Raw genomic sequence first — 19,459 nt, forward strand, 5'->3', positions numbered from 1 at the left:
AATTTTTTAATTTTTTCATCGCATTTTTAAAGAAAACGGGCTGCATAATCAAGGATTTTTGCCCGCAAGAATCACAAAAAAACTCCACGTTTTTTCTGGAAGGACTGTTAAGGGAAGGGAAGTAATAAATAGGTTGCTTTTAAAAGCTGATAATCAATAATTAATAGCTAGTCAATTTTTCATGTTAACTAATAATCTTGTAATTGACCATGCTTGAGTCACAAACAGCATTCAGCATGCCAACACAACAATAGTGGCTATTCTAAATCAAGAGTAAGTCAAGAGTAAATCTAAAGTAAATTATCAATCAAGTACTCTCTACTGTTCTTTTTTAGTTGCTAGCACTCTCGTGTAAGTAACTAGTTTTTTTAAAGGCAATCGGTTTGCATGCTTTTGTTAAGTAAGTCTAACTCGATTTTACAGTGTAGCATTGTTACGTTTGTTACGCCCAACACTGAAGCCTATGGAGTCCGGACTCGTGTGCAACAGAGGAGGAAGCTTTACAGCGAGTGAAATGAAATCAACACAGTATCGCTTTCTGGTAGAAAAGCCAATAATGCATTTAAAGTACACTCTGTGAAATAAAATACATGGCTCTTCCGTGGGTGTTTTGCATCTGGCTCGGTTCAAACACATGTCTTTCTTCCCAGTTCTCTCAATTCCGCCCTTTCCATCCTTCTTTCTTACTCCCTTAGCCCTCCCCAGAGGCCGCTATAGCATCTGGGTTTAGGGTAACGCAATGACCGACCCCATACAAGGAACTTCCTGAAATGTCAGATGGGACAATTTTTTTTTTTTTTTGGTTTCTCTGCTTTATTGCCATCCACTTTTTCAAATGGTAGTGGTGTTGGTTTTTTGAGTGTGTGAGTGTGTCTCTCTTTGTTCCGTCTTCTTCCTGTGTGTTCTTCAAGTCCCTGATCTGGAACACCCCCACATCTCCACAGTTTTGAATCTATATCCCACTCATTGGATCCACTCCCAGATGGAATCCAGAATTTAGCTTTAAAGACACAGAATAGATTATTGTCATCTACACCCATGAGAATCTTTCATTGTGTTTTGATGCTATCTTTGTTTACATTGCACCATATGTAGCGGAATACACCTCCTCTCCTCAGCCTCAAACAATTCGGTCCTAGCAGGAGAGGGAAGTGTGGGCTTAATGCACAGGAAGACCTGAGGAAATGCTTTATTTTCCCCATTAAAACTGGAAGTGGTCCTGAGAGGTTTAAACTGCTCTTGAAACCTAAAGCCTTGAGCTCTAGATCCAAGAAGGATGATTCAGAGACTTTCATATTCAGAGATACAAAACCATCTGCCTGTATTCTTGCAAGCAAAAAAATAAAATAAAAAATACACTTCATGTTCATTTTTGTGCAATATCTTCCAGACGGACAAATTAAACTTTAAACCAATGGTGGTATAATTGTGAAATAATCATCTAAATTAATGTTATCTTAATTTGTTATTTGATACCGAGAGTTCCTAATTTAATTTGTTAATTTGGTGTAATTGTTTATTTTATTTTTTCGTATTTTTTTTATTGAATACGTTTTATTCTAACAAATAACATATTTGTGTTATTAATTGTTATTAGTTGTATTAATAAATTGGCTTATCATGTAAATTCTTTAAAAAAAAACTAATTATACCAACTGTATGTTCAGTTGAATGGCACACTGAAAAGGCCAGTGTGTTTTCTGAATAAAAGAATCACCATTTTAATTTGATGTTACAGGTGCCTCCAAATAATAAATAATGACTTATATGATTACATTAGAAATCATGCTGTTTCCTCATAACAGTGGATTTATTTTCATCTAACTCAATTACATGACTTGAACAGCTAATACCATTCCAGGTAATGACACTAACGGAAATGATCTGTTCCATTTTATGTTGTCTTTGAAATTATTTTAGTCTGTCTTTTTGTCCTAAAGATACATTCAGTAGTTTGGTGCAAATTTAAAGCCACTAGAAAGTCACAATTGACAATTCTTGGGGGTTTGTTTTGTTGTTTTTGTTTTTATGGAATATTTTAGTATTGATTATACATGATTTATCCATACATGTCAAAAAAAAAAAAAAGAAAATCATGTCCTCTCGTCATGCCTTGCACCTCATCTATTTTCTTCTTTGATGATGCGTTTAATGGCATGATGGCGGGGCAACTTGTCTATCACATAAGATCAACCAATAGCAAACCACAACCATCCAATAAATTTCCAATGGACAAGATCAAGTCCCGCACAACATTTTTTCTAGTTCAAGAATCCATTTTACTCCAAAATAGCTCACAACAGGAATGAAAAGACTATCACAGCTTTTATTTCATGCCATCTGTGAGATTCTGAGCTGTACATCTGATTGACAGTTTACTAGGTCACTATTAATAGGTCACATCACTGTAATGGCAAATACACAGTAATACGTTCGAATTTCATTCATACTAACCAAATGTAGTACCTATGCTATTTCTCAATGTTAATACAGTTCAGACATCGAGGAAGGGGAATAGAATCTCAGATGACAGCCATTTTGAAGTAGGAATTGTGTCATAGGCTACTAACCACCCAAACATTTTCACAAGCCTTTTCGGAAGAATTTTGTAGTAACATGCTAAAGAAACAAAACACGCTCACACCCTCTTCAATGAGACATTTAAGTAAATTGCATTTTCTTCCTGTATATTGCAACAAATTTTACATGACTAAGGTTCATCTTGGTGGTAACCCTGTGTGGATGCATGGGAACACATTATGAAGGATGTTGAGCACACCTACAGCTAGGGGCAAAAAGTAACATTCAAACACTTACGTCATATGCAGAGAGGAACAGTATACCTACTGAAGTTGAGCCAGCCTAGGTAAAGCCTCGCCTTATTATTGCACTGGGCCAGAAGGATTGCGAGAAGGAAGTGAGCTAACTCAATCTTTAACAATGAAACAAGTGACGTTACCTCTGGTCATAATTTCTTTATCACATGATCTATGTTAATGGTAAACATCCTACTGTCTCATAGAGTCATATGTTTTATGCAAAATCCAGTGAAACCAACCCAAGTCATCTGCTCTAGAAGGCCTTTCTTCTGCCTGGGACTGACGCAGGAAATGAGTAACTCCATATCAGCCATCCTAGATAACACTCTTAAAGACACTGTTTATGAATTTATCTTGTCCGGTGTGTAGGCGATGGGTTGATGGCTTTACTCTGTGCTATGAAACACACCGTTTCATTGCGATGAAAGTATAGCAGAGCACAGGGAACCTGTTGTCTCACCCTCAGTTTTTCCTACTGAGCTGTTTCTTATAACAGAAGCCCTCTTCTGTTCTTGCCTTTCCACTCTTTTGTGATATTATACAAGTCTTTACTGTCAGCATCCTTGATGTCTGTATTAATGAATTAGTGCCTGTAAAATTTTGATCGGAGCATCAATATAAATAAGGCTACATGATAAAAAGAAGGCCTCAACCAGGTTATCCGTGATACTGCTTCTAGTGATCGGTTTCAGCCATTAATGGTTCCTGTTATCGGTATCACACGATACTACTTCTTAGGTATCAGCCGATACTGCTTCTAGGGATCAATATCAGCCAATACTGGTTCCTGCGATCGGTATCAGCCCATACTGCTTCTTATCGGTATCAGCCGATACTGTTTCCTGTGATCGGTATCAGCCGATACTGTTTCCTGGGATTGGTATCAGCCGATACTGCTGCTTATCAGTATCAGCTGATACTGTTTCCAGCTTATCTGTATCAACTGATACTGTTTCCAGCTTATCTGTATCAACTGATACTGTTTCCTGCTTATCGGTATCAGCCGATACTGTTTCCTCTGATTGGTTTAAGCCGATACTGCTGGTTTTCATTATCAGCCGATATTGTTTCCTGTGATTGGTATCAGCCGATACTGCTGCTTATCGGTATCAGCCGATACTGTTTCCTGTGATTGGTATCAGCCGATACTGCTGCTTATCGGTATCAGCCGATACTGTTTCCTGTGATTGGTATCAGCCGATACTGCTGCTTATCGGTATCAGCCGATACTGTTTCCTGTGATTGGTATCGGCCGATACTGCTGCTTAGCAGTATAAGACGATACTCTTTCCAGCTTATCGGTATCAACTGATTCTATTTCCTGTGATTGGTATCAGCCGATACTGCTGCTTATCAGTATCAGCTGATACTGTTTCCAGCTTATCTGTATCAACTGAACATGTTTCCTGTGATTGGTATAAGCCGATACTACTGCTTATCGGTATCAGGCGATACTGTTTCCTGTGATTGGTATCAGCTGATACTACTGCTTATTGGTATCAGCCGATACTGTTTCCTGTGATTGGTATCAGCCGAAACTACTTTCTATGATCGGTATCAGTCGATAATGCTTCATGTGATCGTGATTGGCCCCAAAAATCCTCTTTGGAGCACCCTTAGAATTTCTTTTTTTGTCCATACTATGAAAGTCAAAAGGATTTGTTTTTGTACCCCACTTACTTTCATTATATGGTCAAACATTCTTTTAAAAACATTTCTTCAAAATGTCTGTGTTCTGCAGAAGAATGACATGAGGTTGAGTAAATTACACCAGAATTGTTATGCTTAGGGGTGGGCTATATGACCAAAATTGTGTTTCACGATATGACTAATTTTATTTCACGGTAACGATATATTTCACGATATAGTCATTTATAGTTATCCTCAAAAAAAAAAAAAAAAAAAGACAAAAAGGGCTTTCTATTATAAATAAACCCAAATACTTTAGAAATGATAAGTACGTCACCTTGTTTTATTTTTATTTTATTTGGTAAACTATTTTCATAGCAAAATATAGTTAACAAAAAACACTCATCAACTTTTAGATGGACTTCCCACAACCGATTGATATTAAATACAAGGTGCATTTCAACTTTAAATAATTTTTCAATCTCATGCATTGCTTTACTTCATCAAACAGTTTATAATATAATTATAATATATATAATATAATTATAATATATTTTTACCACATGTGCTTATTATACTGCGTTTTTAAGGGGCTTGTTTTGTGATATCTGGCAACCCGTCACCCTGAGCTTTAATCAAAAGGAGTTCAGAAGAGTCAAGTTCATCAAGTGACTAGAAGGAGAGCAGCAATATGGAAACCAAACAGCAGCTACTGTTAGTGTTGACTAAGTAGTTTAAATTATACACACCTATAAGTTAACAGTTCGTCGTTATTAGACCCTAGCCCGGTGAACACCGCGCGCTCCCTCTCAGTGCATGTGCACGCGCGCGTCTTTTGTGTCAACAAAATGCGATCGATTAATTTGAGAGTCAAGTTGTAATCACGGATCGAATCAAAGGAAGATTTTATCAACTGGTTCAGTAGGCAATTGTTTGGAGTTAAAAAATATATAAATTTTGCCTCAGAAACAGGATTATACATTCGTTTTAACAAGCAGGATGTTCATTCATGCTGAATGCGATTTTCATGTTTAAAAAGTAACTATACATAAGAGAAGGAAAGATGCGGATAACTATACGTTATTTAAGGTTATTTCTATTCGTAATGATATTGATATAGCCTATTAAATGTTGTTATCAAGCAACTTCATGCTTTCCCCGTTGCGAACGTGCACTCGTCTAAACTGTAGCCTGAGTGCTGCTGCTCTGCTCTAGTTGATGGCTGCCTTACGTTAACAACCCTTTAGAAAACGTAATTCCTTTGTGGATCCTCTTGATCTGCTTTCTCCATGTTTCTTTGACTAATCTCAGCGCGCTGCACAGGAGTTAACCACGCCCACTTATTTACATTTCGCGGTATACACGGAATAAAAAAATCTGTTACGACTGACGTTTTCTACCGCCGTAACGATATATATCGTCATATCGCCCAGCCCTAGTTATGCTGGGGTAAACTTTCACTTTAAATCCTTTTTAAGCAAGATGACTTTTGAGACTTCTGTTTTTCAAATGTTTACAAGCTTTATCTTTTCCTTCAAGAACAGACACGTTAAAGAATGCGGCCCAACAATAGCGAGTATCCTCTGTGATAAATCTCACCTGCCACGTCAACACCTGATCTCACGGTACAATACTAGTTTTCTTAAGAAGACTTGGAGGAGGGGTTTTTGTGTTGAGCAGTTCATCCATTTAGTGTTTATAGAGAGAGGCTTTTTGCACTTGTGTGACTATAAAGCTCCATTCTTCAGCTCCTGGTCTCCTTGTCTCAAGCTGGCTTCTATAAACTGTCTCAGCTACGTTTATCTTGAAAGTGGAGTCTAGCTTATCCTAAAACTGGAAACAACTTTGACCTGAGACTAGTTGAGTTGTTTGGCCTCACTGTTATCAAAGCCTATTAAAGAACTGAATTGCCACCCACACAAAAACCCTTTCAACCACTGACATTGGACCATATATGCCTAACTAATGCAGTGGTTGTCAAATGGTTTTGGTTCTGCCAAATTTTCTGCCATATTAGTTTAGCTTTAACAAATAACAGATGAGTTATATTTGAAACATGGTCTTTTATTTTACATTTCACAATTGTTTAACTTTGTTTTACCCTGCAGTTTGCAACCTTAAATGGGTAGTTCACCCAAAAAGTTTTATTTTAAAAGTCATTTACCCACCCTCAAGTAGACAGGCATCAAGGCAAAACTAGAAGCTGGTGGTATTGTTTCAAGCAAGTCAAGTCACCTTAATTTATATAGCACTTTTAACAATATAGATAGTTTAAAAGCAGCTTTAATAGGAAATAATATAGATAATAGGAAATTAAAGTAACACAGAGATTGTTTTGGCTTTACAGTAGCTCTAGAATAAAGTTATTGTCCAGCTAAAGTTAGTTTTTAAACAAAACTTGAATTTCTTTCTTCTGCTGAACACAAAAGAAGATATGTTGAAGAATGACCGTAACCAAACAGTTGATGGGCTCATCAACTATGGAAGTCAATGGGGTATATCAACTGTCTGGTTACCGACATTCTACAACATATCTTCTTTTGTGTTCAGCAGAAGAAAGAAATTCATGCTTTATGGTGAGTATTACAGAATTTTCATTTTTAAACAGAAAATGTCATTTTCATTTTCCTTAAAAAGGAAATTTAAATTCTTAAGTCATTTACTCACCCTCAATAGATTTTCTTTTTTTCCATAATGATGAGATAATTTTTTTTTCTGAGTTTTTTTTTTTTTTTTTAAACCCAATTTTTACGCCCCCGCCACCACCGTTGAAGACCACTGAGGAGGAGGTAGAGAAAGGAGTGTAGCAGAACAGACCAGAAGCATGAACACATCACTTTTGATTAAATATTTTGTATTTGTATTGAGGTTACTATCTTCTGTCATATTTGTCATTTTGAATGCTAATTTCTTTCAAATGAGTGGGAATTCCCATCACCCTTTCCAGCTTATCAAGTGATGTCTTATGAAGTCACTTTTGAATATGACTGTCTTCTGTTGCACAATAACTTAATTATTACTTATGCAGTAATGCAATTATTCACAATTTTACAGTCTGATGCATCTATTAGTGGAAACTGCCAAGATGTTGGTCTCATTGGGGATATCTTGTGGTGCAAAATAGAGGTTGTTGATAATCATTTTGTCATTAATCATCAACGCCTCACAGTTTTATCTGTTTTGATTGCTGCCTTTTTCAGAATCAGAGCTCATAATGGTGTCTCTGCAGCAATATAGACCAGAATCATTTTTTCCCAGATGAGTGTGAGAAAGAGTAAGTTCTTGTAGAATTCATACGAGCTCTCTCTTTACCACAAGCATTATTTATCTTGGCCCACCGCAGAGTCTTTCCTTTGCTGCTCAGAGCACTTAAAACGAATGCCCACCTTGACTGAATTCTGATTGGTTCATTAGCTGCAAAAGACACCCTACATGCCTCGGATTGGCTCTGGCTGACTGGCTCAAGCATTTGCAGTTGATTTATTACAATCATTTTAGTCTTTTATTTGTCTCAAATAAAGATTTTGGAAATGGCTTGGCTAGAGCCTAGACCTGAATTCAAGTGAAAACCTGTGGTTTGACCTGCAAACACACTCCATCTAATTTGTGTAATCGGGACACATTTGCATTGCAAAATGGGCTAAAATTCCACAAATGTGAAAAACAAGAAGGCTCAAGAAGGCTGTGATTGTTGTTAAAGGACTGTGTATAAAGCTTTTTGTACTCCCCAAGACTGCATATATTTTGTTAAAAATACAAGAAAAAGTCAAATTGTGAAATGTTATTACAAATAAAATAACTGTTTTAGACAGTTTTATGTTTTTTTTTTAAAAAAATACATACATACACTTACCTTTGATGGCAAAGCTGATAATTTTAATATGCCAATTTGGTGCTCAAGAATATGTATCATATACATAATTCACCCGCTATTTTGCTAAATGTACCATATTGTGTTCTATTAACAGACAAATATACCAGTATGGCTTCTCTTGAGACGGTAGTTAATGATATGCTAAAGCTCGCCCTGTACATTAACGTGATTGGTTACAAGGTATTTGGTGTTTCTGAGACTGTTTTAATCTGGTTTAGATCTTATCTCTCTGATTGTCAACAGTTTGTCTGCATGAGTGGTTTCTGGTCTGAGGTTGGCTCTGTCTGTACCATAGGTCTGGACGGGTGTTCCTCAAGGTTCAATTTTGGGCCCCTTAATCTTTAGCATTTGCATATTTCCACTCGGACTGCTCCTAAGATCACTTGGGCTTATTTATCACTTTTATTTTTATTTGCTTGTTCTATTATGTTATGTGCCTTGAGAAGCTGCTTAAAAGGCGCTATATAAAAATAAAGTTATTATTATAAGGTAGTTTGTGACATAAGAAACACTGGAGATTTCAAACCTTGTTGTTTTTGAGATTGTGTTTGGTTCACTGCAGTTTTAAGGAGAAAATATTCAGCAATAGTGTTGTCACATGATTTGACTTGAATCATATTAAAAACGTCACGTATAAACAACATTAAAATCCTTAGTTAATATATGTATATATTTGAGAAAACTGTAATAGATTTTTTTAAAGAATTCTATGATAAATAGAAAGTTACAAAAACAGCATTTATGAACTAGAAATATTTTGTAACAGCCTAATAAAAGTCACTTTTGATCAATTTAATGCATCTTTGCAGAATGAAATTATTTTAATTTAATTCAAAATATCTTGCTGACCCCATGTGTATTATTGAATGAATCATTTGGTTGGGAGGTTTAATGGATAAACAAATTGCATTACCAAAAACATTTTTGCTTCTATTGGAATGTGAGTTTTATTGCTTTTTGTCCATGAAGGCCTCAGTGGATTTAATTGTTCTTTCTTTTTTCTCTGTGTGTTTAAGTGTGTCAGGGAGCGAACAACAAACTGACCCTCCTGGGAACAGTGGACGACCATTATCAGATCCTGGTAAAAATGTACAGCAACTGCACCGTGGTTCTGGAAAACCTGGAAATCACATATATGACAGAAAACCATGACTTGTCTTTTCTCAGGGTATGATATATATCTGTTTACAAACACTATGTTCAGTGCTACTGTACTGTTATCTTACTGTTTGGTTATTGTAAGTCATCTACGTATATACCAATGTTTTATTGTTTCTAATTTTTAGAGCATCCAAGAAGTTGGTGGGTATGTTCTTATTGGCCTCAACTCGGCTCCCAGCATTCCCCTTGAGAATCTGCGCATCATTCGTGGCCACTCCCTTTTTAACGACACATTTGCCTTGGCCGTCCTACTAAACTCCAACAACAGCATAGGACTGAATCAGTTACCACTGACTAGCTTAACTGGTATGTGCTTATATAAAAGTGATCTTTGTCCTATTTTTTTTGTCTTCCAAATGAGAATAACACATGCTTCTGACTGACCTGTATGTCTTTCGTACATTTGTTTTATAGAGGGAATAACATTCATTAATCTCCATGCCTAGTGCTGAAAGTTTTATTTGGAAAACAATAATAGACCTAAATTTCCACTGTCACTCTTATTAGTGAAGTTTGTCATACAGTACATTAATGCATTGTTCAAACACTGTCATTTTCCCTCCTAGAAATACTGAAGGGTGGAATAAAATTTACTAGTAACAGTCATTTATGTCATGTGGAGACCATCCAGTGGACTGATATTCTGAACATGAAGAGCAATCCTAAAATTGAATTTAAAGAGGAGACCAAACCAAACTTTCCAAGACACTGTAAGTCCCTCAAGATTCTTATTATTTTTAAAATATAAACATGCATATTAAATGGTGTTAATTAATTTTGCACGTTGATTAAGAATGTTCTACTCTACCTCCCGCAGGTGAGAAGTGTGACCCAGACTGTCACAATGGTTCCTGTTGGGGCCCTGGCCCTCAAAACTGTCAAACAAGTAAGTGGTCCTAAACTACTCTAATGACTGAATCTGAAAGATTTTCTACTTTCAGGCTTTTTACTAAATTAGTGAAAACATACTATGTAGAAGTGTTTAAAAACAACAACAACACCACAGAAACCTTTTAAAAGCTAGCGACTGGAAACAAAGACACTTCACACTACTATTCAAAAGTTTGTTTCTGAAAACCAGAATTCTAAGATCTCTCTAAACACGCCTTTCTGATAGCCTACTCTGCTCTGATTGGTCAGATGGTTCAGTCTGTTGTGATTGGTCTACTCCGCTTTGATTGGTCAAATTGGCTACAATGTTATGTAGGTATGTAACAGGAAGTGAGTTAGGACAGTTCAAACAGTGAGACAGTGAGTTTAGCAGTTCAAAATTGATTGTTGTTTTTTAGGAGACAATAACTTAATTTGTCGTGCACTGTGCTCTTTAAAACTTTAAAACTGTTGTCACCCTGAGTTATTGCAAGGAACACATATGACAAAGGAGATTAGAACAACAGGGAACAGACTTTAATGATAAATCCACAAACGCTTAGCTTCAACATTCATGTAAACGAGATTGGACAAGTAACTGAAAAAAAAGTATAAAAAGTATAAAAACTCATATACCTCTGCAAAATGCAGTGAATTTTTCTTTTTTTTTTTTGCAGTGATTTCTGCTTTTTGAGTGTAGTTTTTTTTTTTAATTTGCCTCTTTAGCTCCTCTTTAGATTGTTTAGTTGATCCACTACTTGACACCCGAAGGACTGTTTTGAGAACTCTTCAGACGAATATTTAATTGTTGTTGCTGTGCTCAGCTGTAGTGATGTAGCGAACACTGACAGGTCTGTTAGCATCTCTAAAGTTCCTTCTCTCTATGAATCCAGTGACTAAGGTGATCTGTGCGGAGCAGTGCTCGGGCAGGTGTAAGGGACTCAAACCTGTGGACTGCTGCAATGAACATTGTGCTGCTGGCTGCACTGGACCCAAACCAACCGACTGCCTGGTGAGAAACACGCGTGTGCAGATGTGTTAGATTCATTTCCCAACCATTCATTCACTTGTTTGCTCATTTATCATTTAGTACATACTGTATGCTATAATTAGCGTAACTATAGTTAGTGAATTAGGTGTAGACATAATGTTTGGATAGTTATGAACTGAACTAGTGTGAATAATGATTGCAGTATGACTCAAGATTTAAGAAATTCACAGTCGCTTAAATGTGTTAATAAAAACTAAAATCATTTTTAATTTGAATAAATATTCAAATGGGATCAAAGCTGAATTTTAAGCATCATTACTCCAGTCTACAGTGTCACATAATCCTTCAGAAATCATTCTAATATGCTGTTTTGCTGCAAGAACCATTTCTTGTTATTTTAGATGTTGAAAACAGTTGCGCTAATTGATTTTTGTAGAAACCACTTGATGAATAGCACTTTTTTAAAAAATATATAGGCCTATATTTGGTATACAGTCCCTTTTCTCATGTACATGCAGTACTTATTATAGCAATTTCTATTACTAGGTCATAACTAGGCACTGTCATAACACGAACCACTGTCGTGCTGTGAGAAGGCAGAAATTACTGTTCATATTATTTGAAGTTAAAGGGTTAGTTCACCCAAAAATGAAAATTAAGTCATTAATTACTCACCCCCATGCTGTACCAACCCCGTAAGACCTTCGTTCGTCTTCGGAACACAAATGAAGATATTTTTGATTAAATTTGAGAGCTGTATAACTACCACATTGGCTCCTAAAGGACTGCCTCTTGACGGCCCAAAAAGTCAATGAAGAAAATGTTTAAATATCCCAAGTGACTACCGTGGCTCAACTATATGTTTATCAAGCGACGCGAATACTTTTTGTGCGAAAAAACAAACAAAAATAACGAGTTTATTCGACTATTTCTTTTCTTCCTTGTAGGCCAGAACGAGAATTCCTTAGATTTCCACGACGCATGCGCGAGATTTGCGATCTGCTCACACCAGCCTTCACTACTTCAGATCGCAATTCTCGCGCATGCGTCGTGGAAATCTATAAGGAAGTCTCGTTCTGGCCTACAAGGAAGAAAAGAAATAGTCGAATAAACTCGTTATTTTTGTTTGTTTTTTCGCACAAAAAGTATTCGCGTCGCTTGATAAACATATAGTTGAGCCACGGTAGTCACTTGGGATATTTAAACATTTTCTTCATTGACTTTCTGGGCCGTCAAGAGGCAGTCCTTTAGGAGCCAATGTGGTAGTTATACAGCTCTCAAATTTAATCAAAAATATCTTCATTTGTGTTCCGAAGACGAACGAAGGTCTTACGGGGTTGGTACAGCATGGGGGTGAGTAATTAATTACTTAATTTTCATTTTTGGGTGAACTAACCCTTTAACACATTATAAAATATGTAGACCTACACCACAAATTTAGCTGAGGATAATTCTTTCATTTTACCTGTAACCGCCGTTTCACACCGCAGCGGCACACAAGCGGCACATATTTTTTCCACCGCGCATGTTAATTAATGAGTTAATTTTGATGGATGAAATAAATATGTTTTCACAAAAAAAGTGCTCAAAATGCACAGAATCTATCAGATCTATTAAAGGGGTGGTTTACTGCTTTTTTTCTATGCATGATTGTGTTTATGGGGTGCAATTTAACATGTATTCGTGGTTTTTCTTTTTTTTTTAAGTCTTATTTTTCATAAATTTATTGTAAGCCTCTATCCTCTGTCATTTGAAAGACCGGTTGACTTCCTGAGTCTATGAAACCACTCCCTCAGAAACAGGCAGTGGGCTCAGATTGGTTAGTTTGGGCCGATGTGTTGTGATTGGCTAAACTGTAGATCACGTTGTCCAGATACGTAACGCTCATTACCTTTACGGGCGAAAGTTGCATGTGTATTCTTGTCAAATGTAGATAATGGTCTCGATACTGCAGTATCAGTTTGAGCCAGAATCAGACCCAGAAAGCGGCGATGAGGAGAGTCAAGCAGAACCTCCCCACACACGGCTCTTACAAAACGTTTCTGAATGGTAATTTGCCTATATATTTTTTTAACTTCATACACGTTTGTTTTACACAATAGCATCGAACTAACTGGCTACTGTATACACAAACAGCATTGGCACTGGTTTACGTTATTGATCAAGTAAATATATATGAAAAATACATTTACAAAATGAGTACATATATAAATTCAGGTCCAAAATGTTTGTTCACGTTTGTCGTAGGCACAAAATAGCATAAGTAAGTGGCTATAAAGCCAGCGCTGGCATTTGATAAAACTAAAACATTAGGTCTAAAATTATACATGCAAATACATTTAAAATGATTAATTCTTAGCCTACTTACAGGTTGTGGCCCAACAACTGCTGCCTCTAGTTTTAAAGTTGGAACTGCTTCATGTTTTAGTAACAGTTTCTTGTTGAATTCGTGGAGATTCTGGAAGCTGTCTTCCGTAAAATGCGCAGCACAGAGAGCTAAATTATGATCGTCATTTTCAGGAACATAATCAAACATATATTGTATCCATTGTTGACGAAGTACAGCGTACTGACAGCTGGATGAACACAACACACTCAACGAGCCGCAGAAATATGGCCATGCCCTTTTTTGCATATCTCGGAGGAAGGGTTGATGTAAATGTGTGGGTTAGTGACGTCTAAAACCCAGCTGGAGTCCCAATCGAGTCGTTTTTGTAGGCAATATACTTCCTGATTTTTAAAAGACGATTACTGCGTCCCAATTCGCTTACTTATACTACGCCCTAAAAGTATGTACTCTTTTTGTGACAAAAAAGTACATACTTTTGAGTGTGTAGCAAAAGAGTAGGCAAGCTTTGGGACATACTATCACGTCATCTTTAACGGACAGCTCTGTCGCGTGCTGCGTGCATCCTGTCACCGTAAACTGCCCTGTCAATCATCTTGTCACAGTTAAAATCTTCCATTCTATATCTAATTTTATTTCCTACCGTTTCGGAGAGCACGTTCATCTGCCAGTTGTGGGTCTTTCATGCTCTCCTCGTGTTTGCAATTTGAATATAATGATGCATTTAAAACGTAATGGCTAAACATGTCTTTACAAAAGTTCACAATGCTGCTGCAAATGCAATATAATGTGGACAACATTGAATAAATTTATTTTCGTCAGGTTAGATACTGATAATTAATCACTCAAAGCTCTTTATCTAAACCTCTCTACACAACCGCGGGGACTCGCGCGTCCTCCGTATCGACTACGTGTCTGTAGTTTTTTAACGCTTTTTACTCGTGTTTGTAGTTCTAACCGAATCCTCGTCCAACGCGCAATGGTTTGTGGGCAATATCAGCCGTTAGAGTGTGCATCGATCTACACTTCGGATTCTGACCGGAAAAAGTAGACCATCCGGGTATTTTTGAAACACTCATTTCAACATACTACGATTTGGGACGGACTAATTCTATTTTCGAATACTATTTAGGACGGATAGTATGCGAATTGGGACGCAGGGGATATCTCTGCTTACACTGAACTTTCAACGCTGCAACTTTGCAGATAATGTTCATGCACCAACAGCAACATTACACACTATTAAAAATGAAAAAAGTGAAATCGCACTCAAATGCCCCTACCAAGAACTGGTGTAGGAAAACAACAGAAACTTTTATTATTTAATAAAAATGTCCTTCTTTTTTTTCCCGCAAAATCACTATTTTTTCCTCTCCTCTCACGCGCTTTGTATCGAATCGTGGGTCAAAAATCGTCATACGAACTGAATCGTGGGTTTGGTCTATTGTTAACACCACTAATGTACTCTATAGTACACGTACTGTGAAATAAAGTGTAACTAAATATTTTGCAACATAATAAATCTTGTTACTGTCACTTTTGATACATTTTAAGCATCCTTGCTGAATAAAAGTATTAATTTATTTTGTTCAAAACTTAAATGTCCTACGATATATAAGCTTTTAAAAACTACAAGAAACAAGTTATTTAGTGGCTGGAAACATGTGTTAGAGTGAAACATTCATTACCAATGAAGTGCACAGCTGCAGTAAACCTCAAGGGCAATGGAGTTGATTTGGGACTAGTGCGCTCATGGGAAATGCTGTTTGTGTTCTGCAGGCCTGTAAGGACTTCCAGGATGAAGGGACATGTAAGGACGCATGTCCACGGCTCATGCTCTACGACCCCAACACCCACCAGCTCGCTCCCAACCCCGACGGGAAGTACAGCTTTGGGGCAACGTGTGTCAAGACATGTCCACGTAAGACCAGGCTATAGTCAGAATGGGACACGAATCACTTGTTTTTCACTTGAACACACGACCAAATTCGAATTATACGTATCTTTCACGTGAAGTCAAAGCTGTTAGGCCTGCATTCTGGAGATTAATGTTTTAGGTGTTCAGGGTTAAAATATAAACAACACTTTCCAATCCCTCTGGTGCGGATCGTGAGCCTGCAACTCACACTCTGGTTTCTGAATAACATCTCAGAGAGCAGGATAACTGTGACAGAATGATTTGATGCATTAGGATTGTGTTGCTGGTTGGTTGTGGATAATGACTCCGATGGTTTGATGTTTTTCTCAGATAACTATGTCGTGACAGACCATGGGGCATGTGTGAGAACCTGCAGCCCTGGCACCTATGAGGTGGATGAGGGTGGAGTTCGGAAATGTAAGAAGTGTGATGGCCTGTGTCCAAAAGGTACGGTCGAGACTGATGGTCAGGATCTGTAACAAGATGATGTTTTTTTTTTAAGAGGAAAGATCGTCTGGGTTTTTTTCTTTCTCTTTTTTTCTACTTAAACACATTAGTCTGTATTTTAATATAATACAGGGTAATACAGACACTTAACCCCTAGTTGCTCCAGAGGTATGCGACCTCTGACATATATAACGATTGTAAGTCGCTTTGGATAAAAGTGTCAGCTAAATGAATAAATGAAGAGTTCAGATGCAAAACCCTCTAAGTGCCATTTGAAATTTTCTTCTAAAATGATCATTTTTATCAAGCTTATATATTCAAGTTCAGTAATTTCACTTAAATGAAAATTAATAGGTAATCCTCATTGCAATTTAAGTGAAGTTACTGAACTTAAATATATAAGCTTGATAAAAATGATCTTACTAGAAGAAAATTTCAAATGGCACTTCGAGGTTCCCTTTCGAAGGGAACTCAACAATACGTCGAATGACGCTATGGGGGAACGCCTCAGGCGTGACAGGTGTCTGAAATCAAATATCAACTCACAGTAATCAGGTTGACCGGCGACAGCCCGTGCATCATCAGCTTGAATGATGAGCGCGTAAATCTGGATGTATAAGAAGGGCGCCTTGAAACCGTGACAACATCTTTTCGTCTTCAGGGACTGTTTGTCTGTTTGATAGTATCAACGATTAAGCGCGCAGAGACGTGGAGAAACACTTTGCGCGAGTGTGCCGACTTGTGTCCAGATATTTGACACCGGAGGATTCACACGATCTGTGCGTGTTCTGCCTGAGAGAAGAGCATTCGCGGGAAGCTCTCGAGGGAGTTTTTTGCGCGAACTGAGAGTTTTTCTTTCAGAACTCTCTGCTCTCGTCTGACCCACTTCTCGAGGGAAGTGGGCGCGGCATCTGAACCCCGCGGTTCCGGTTCCCGCTCGGGCTGAGGCTCAGTGGCGGTTGAGCTCGTGGAGCTTTCAGATGGAGCTGGCAGATTATCGGGAGAGGGGCGTTAACCTCGCGGATGATCTACCAGCTGACGAGGGTGAGTTACAGATTAATGTTGAACATCTAAGAAGAGAGAAAATGAGCGCTCTCTCTCTTTGGTGAATCTGTAACTGTTCTCTTTGGGCAGGGCAGGAGTTGGCTGTAATATATATATATATATATATATATATATAGAAAAGGATGTCAGTTTGGTTGAGACCGAATCATTTCAGCCCTCCTGCCCAGTGTACGCTGAGCTGGTTGACATTATGGGGCGCGCCTCAGATAGATTGCTGTTGCAGTGGAGGCGCGTCTGGGAGGAACCCGCTCATGGTATTTTGGATGGCTGGTTCCTCCCCACCCATAAGCCACCAGCCCGGATGAGCCTTCCATTCGTTTCCGATCTCCACGCTGGGATCGAGAGGGTATGGAAGAATCCGTTCTCCTCACGTCTCTATCTGCATCAGCGGGCTAGTTTCGCTGCTGTGGAGGGAGCCGTGGAGAACGGATAAGTGTCGAGGCCGCCAGTGGACGAGACGTTGGCTAACTATCTCGTCTCTGGTTGGTCCTCTTCACTAAGAGCTCTGACCCTGTCATCCAAGCTGCTCAAGACATCTTCATGCTTGAATGACAGAGCGTACACGGCAGCAGGTCAGGCAGGTGCGGTTCTGCACGCCCTTGTGGTCCTCAGGCCTACCAGACCGATCTGTTGCGGGACTCCGGGCCACCAAGCAATCTGCTGTTCTGTCGGTGCTATGGTGGCCACGGAGAGACATCTGTGGGAGCTCCCACATACTGTGGTTGCCAGGTTACAGGCCTCACCAGGCCTTCCTGGTTATGAGCTCCCACTGATTGTGGTCACCGGGTTACAGGCCTCACCAGGCCTTCCTGGTTATGAGCTCCCACATGCTGTGGTCGCTGGGTTACAGGCTTCACCAGGCCTTCCTGGTTATGAGCTCCCACATACTGTGGTCGCCAGGTTAAAGGCCTCACCAGGCCTTCCTGGTTATGAGCTCCCACACATTGTGGTCGCCAGGTTACAGGCCTCACCAGGCCTTCCTGGTTATGAGCTCCCACATACTGTGGTCGCCAGGTTACAGGCCTCACCAGGCCTTCCTGGTTATGAGCTCCCACATACTGTGGTCGCCAGGTTACAGGCCTCAAAGGGGCTTTCTTGTTTATAAGCTCCCACATACTGTGGTCGCCAGGTTACAGGCCTCACCAGGCCTTCCTGGTTATGAGCTCCCACATACTGTGGTCGCCAGGTTACAGGCCTCACCAGGCCTTCCTGGTTATGAGCTCCCACATACTGTGGTCGCCAGGTTACAGGCCTCACCAGGCCTTCCTGGTTATGAGCTCCCACATATTGTGGTCGCTACGTTACAGGCCTCAAAGGGGCCTTCCTGGTTATAGTTCCCACATACTGTGGTCGCCAGGTTAAAGGCCTCACCAGGCCTTCCTGGTTATGAGCTCCCACACATTGTGGTCGCCAGGTTACAGGCCTCACCAGGCCTTCCTGGTTATGAGCTCCCACATACTGTGGTCGCCAGGTTACAGGCCTCACCAGGCCTTCCTGGTTATGAGCTCCCACATACTGTGGTCGCCAGGTTACAGGCCTCAAAGGGGCCTTCCTGGTTATGAGCTCCCACATACTGTGGTCGCCAGGTTACAGGCCTCACCAGGCCTTCCTGGTTATGAGCTCCCACATGCTGTGGTTGCCAGGTTACAGGCCTCACCAGGCCTTCCTGGTTATGAGCTCCCACATACTGTGGTCGCCAGGTTACAGGCCTCACCAGGCCTTCCTGGTTATGAGCTCCCACATATTGTGGTCGCTACGTTACAGGCCTCAAAGGGGCCTTCCTGGTTATAGTTCCCACATACTGTGGTTGCCGGGTTACAGGCCTCACCAGGCCTTCCTGGTTATGAGCTCCCACTTATTGTGGTCGCCAGGTTACAGGCCTCACCAGGCCTTCCTGGTTATGAGCTCCCACATGCTGTGGTCGCTGGGTTACAGGCTTCACCAGGCCTTCCTGGTTATGAGCTCCCACATACTGTGGTCGCCAGGTTACAGGCCTCACCAGGCCTTCCTGTTTATGAGCTCCCACATACTGTGGTCGACAGGTTACAGGCCTCACCAGGCCTTCCTGGTTATGAGCTCCCACACATTGTGGTCGCTAGGTTACAGGCCTCAAAGGGGCCTTCCTGGTTATGAGTTCCCACATACTGTGGTGGTCAGGTTATAGGCCTCACCAGGCCTTCCTGGTGATGAGCTCCCACACATGGTGGTTGCTAGGTTACAGGCCTCAAAGGGGCCTTCCTGGTTATGAGTTCCCACATACTGTGGTAGTCAGTTTACAGGCCTCACCCAGCCTTCCTGAATGTGGGCTCCCACATGATGCGGTAGCCAGACTACAGCC

The 19,459-nt window shown here is 39.6% G+C and overlaps 1 protein-coding gene across 2 annotated transcripts in view; it reads left to right on the plus strand.

The window, feature by feature from the left end:
- The window catches only part of egfra (epidermal growth factor receptor a (erythroblastic leukemia viral (v-erb-b) oncogene homolog, avian)), a 75,540-nt gene that overhangs the window by 26,683 nt on the left and 29,398 nt on the right, over positions 1 to 19,459 (plus strand). For both annotated transcript variants that reach the window (XM_039652360.2, XM_039652361.2), the window contains exons 2-8: positions 9,339 to 9,490; positions 9,609 to 9,789; positions 10,050 to 10,193; positions 10,301 to 10,369; positions 11,247 to 11,365; positions 15,471 to 15,612; positions 15,940 to 16,056. In XM_039652360.2, the coding sequence (XP_039508294.2) occupies positions 9,339 to 9,490; positions 9,609 to 9,789; positions 10,050 to 10,193; positions 10,301 to 10,369; positions 11,247 to 11,365; positions 15,471 to 15,612; positions 15,940 to 16,056 (924 nt within the window). The remainder of the gene's footprint in view (positions 1 to 9,338; positions 9,491 to 9,608; positions 9,790 to 10,049; positions 10,194 to 10,300; positions 10,370 to 11,246; positions 11,366 to 15,470; positions 15,613 to 15,939; positions 16,057 to 19,459) is intronic.

Source organism: Pimephales promelas, chromosome 5 (genome assembly GCF_988280905.1).
Source record: "Pimephales promelas chromosome 5, fPimPro1.hap1.1, whole genome shotgun sequence".
Taxonomy (NCBI): domain Eukaryota; kingdom Metazoa; phylum Chordata; class Actinopteri; order Cypriniformes; family Leuciscidae; genus Pimephales; species Pimephales promelas.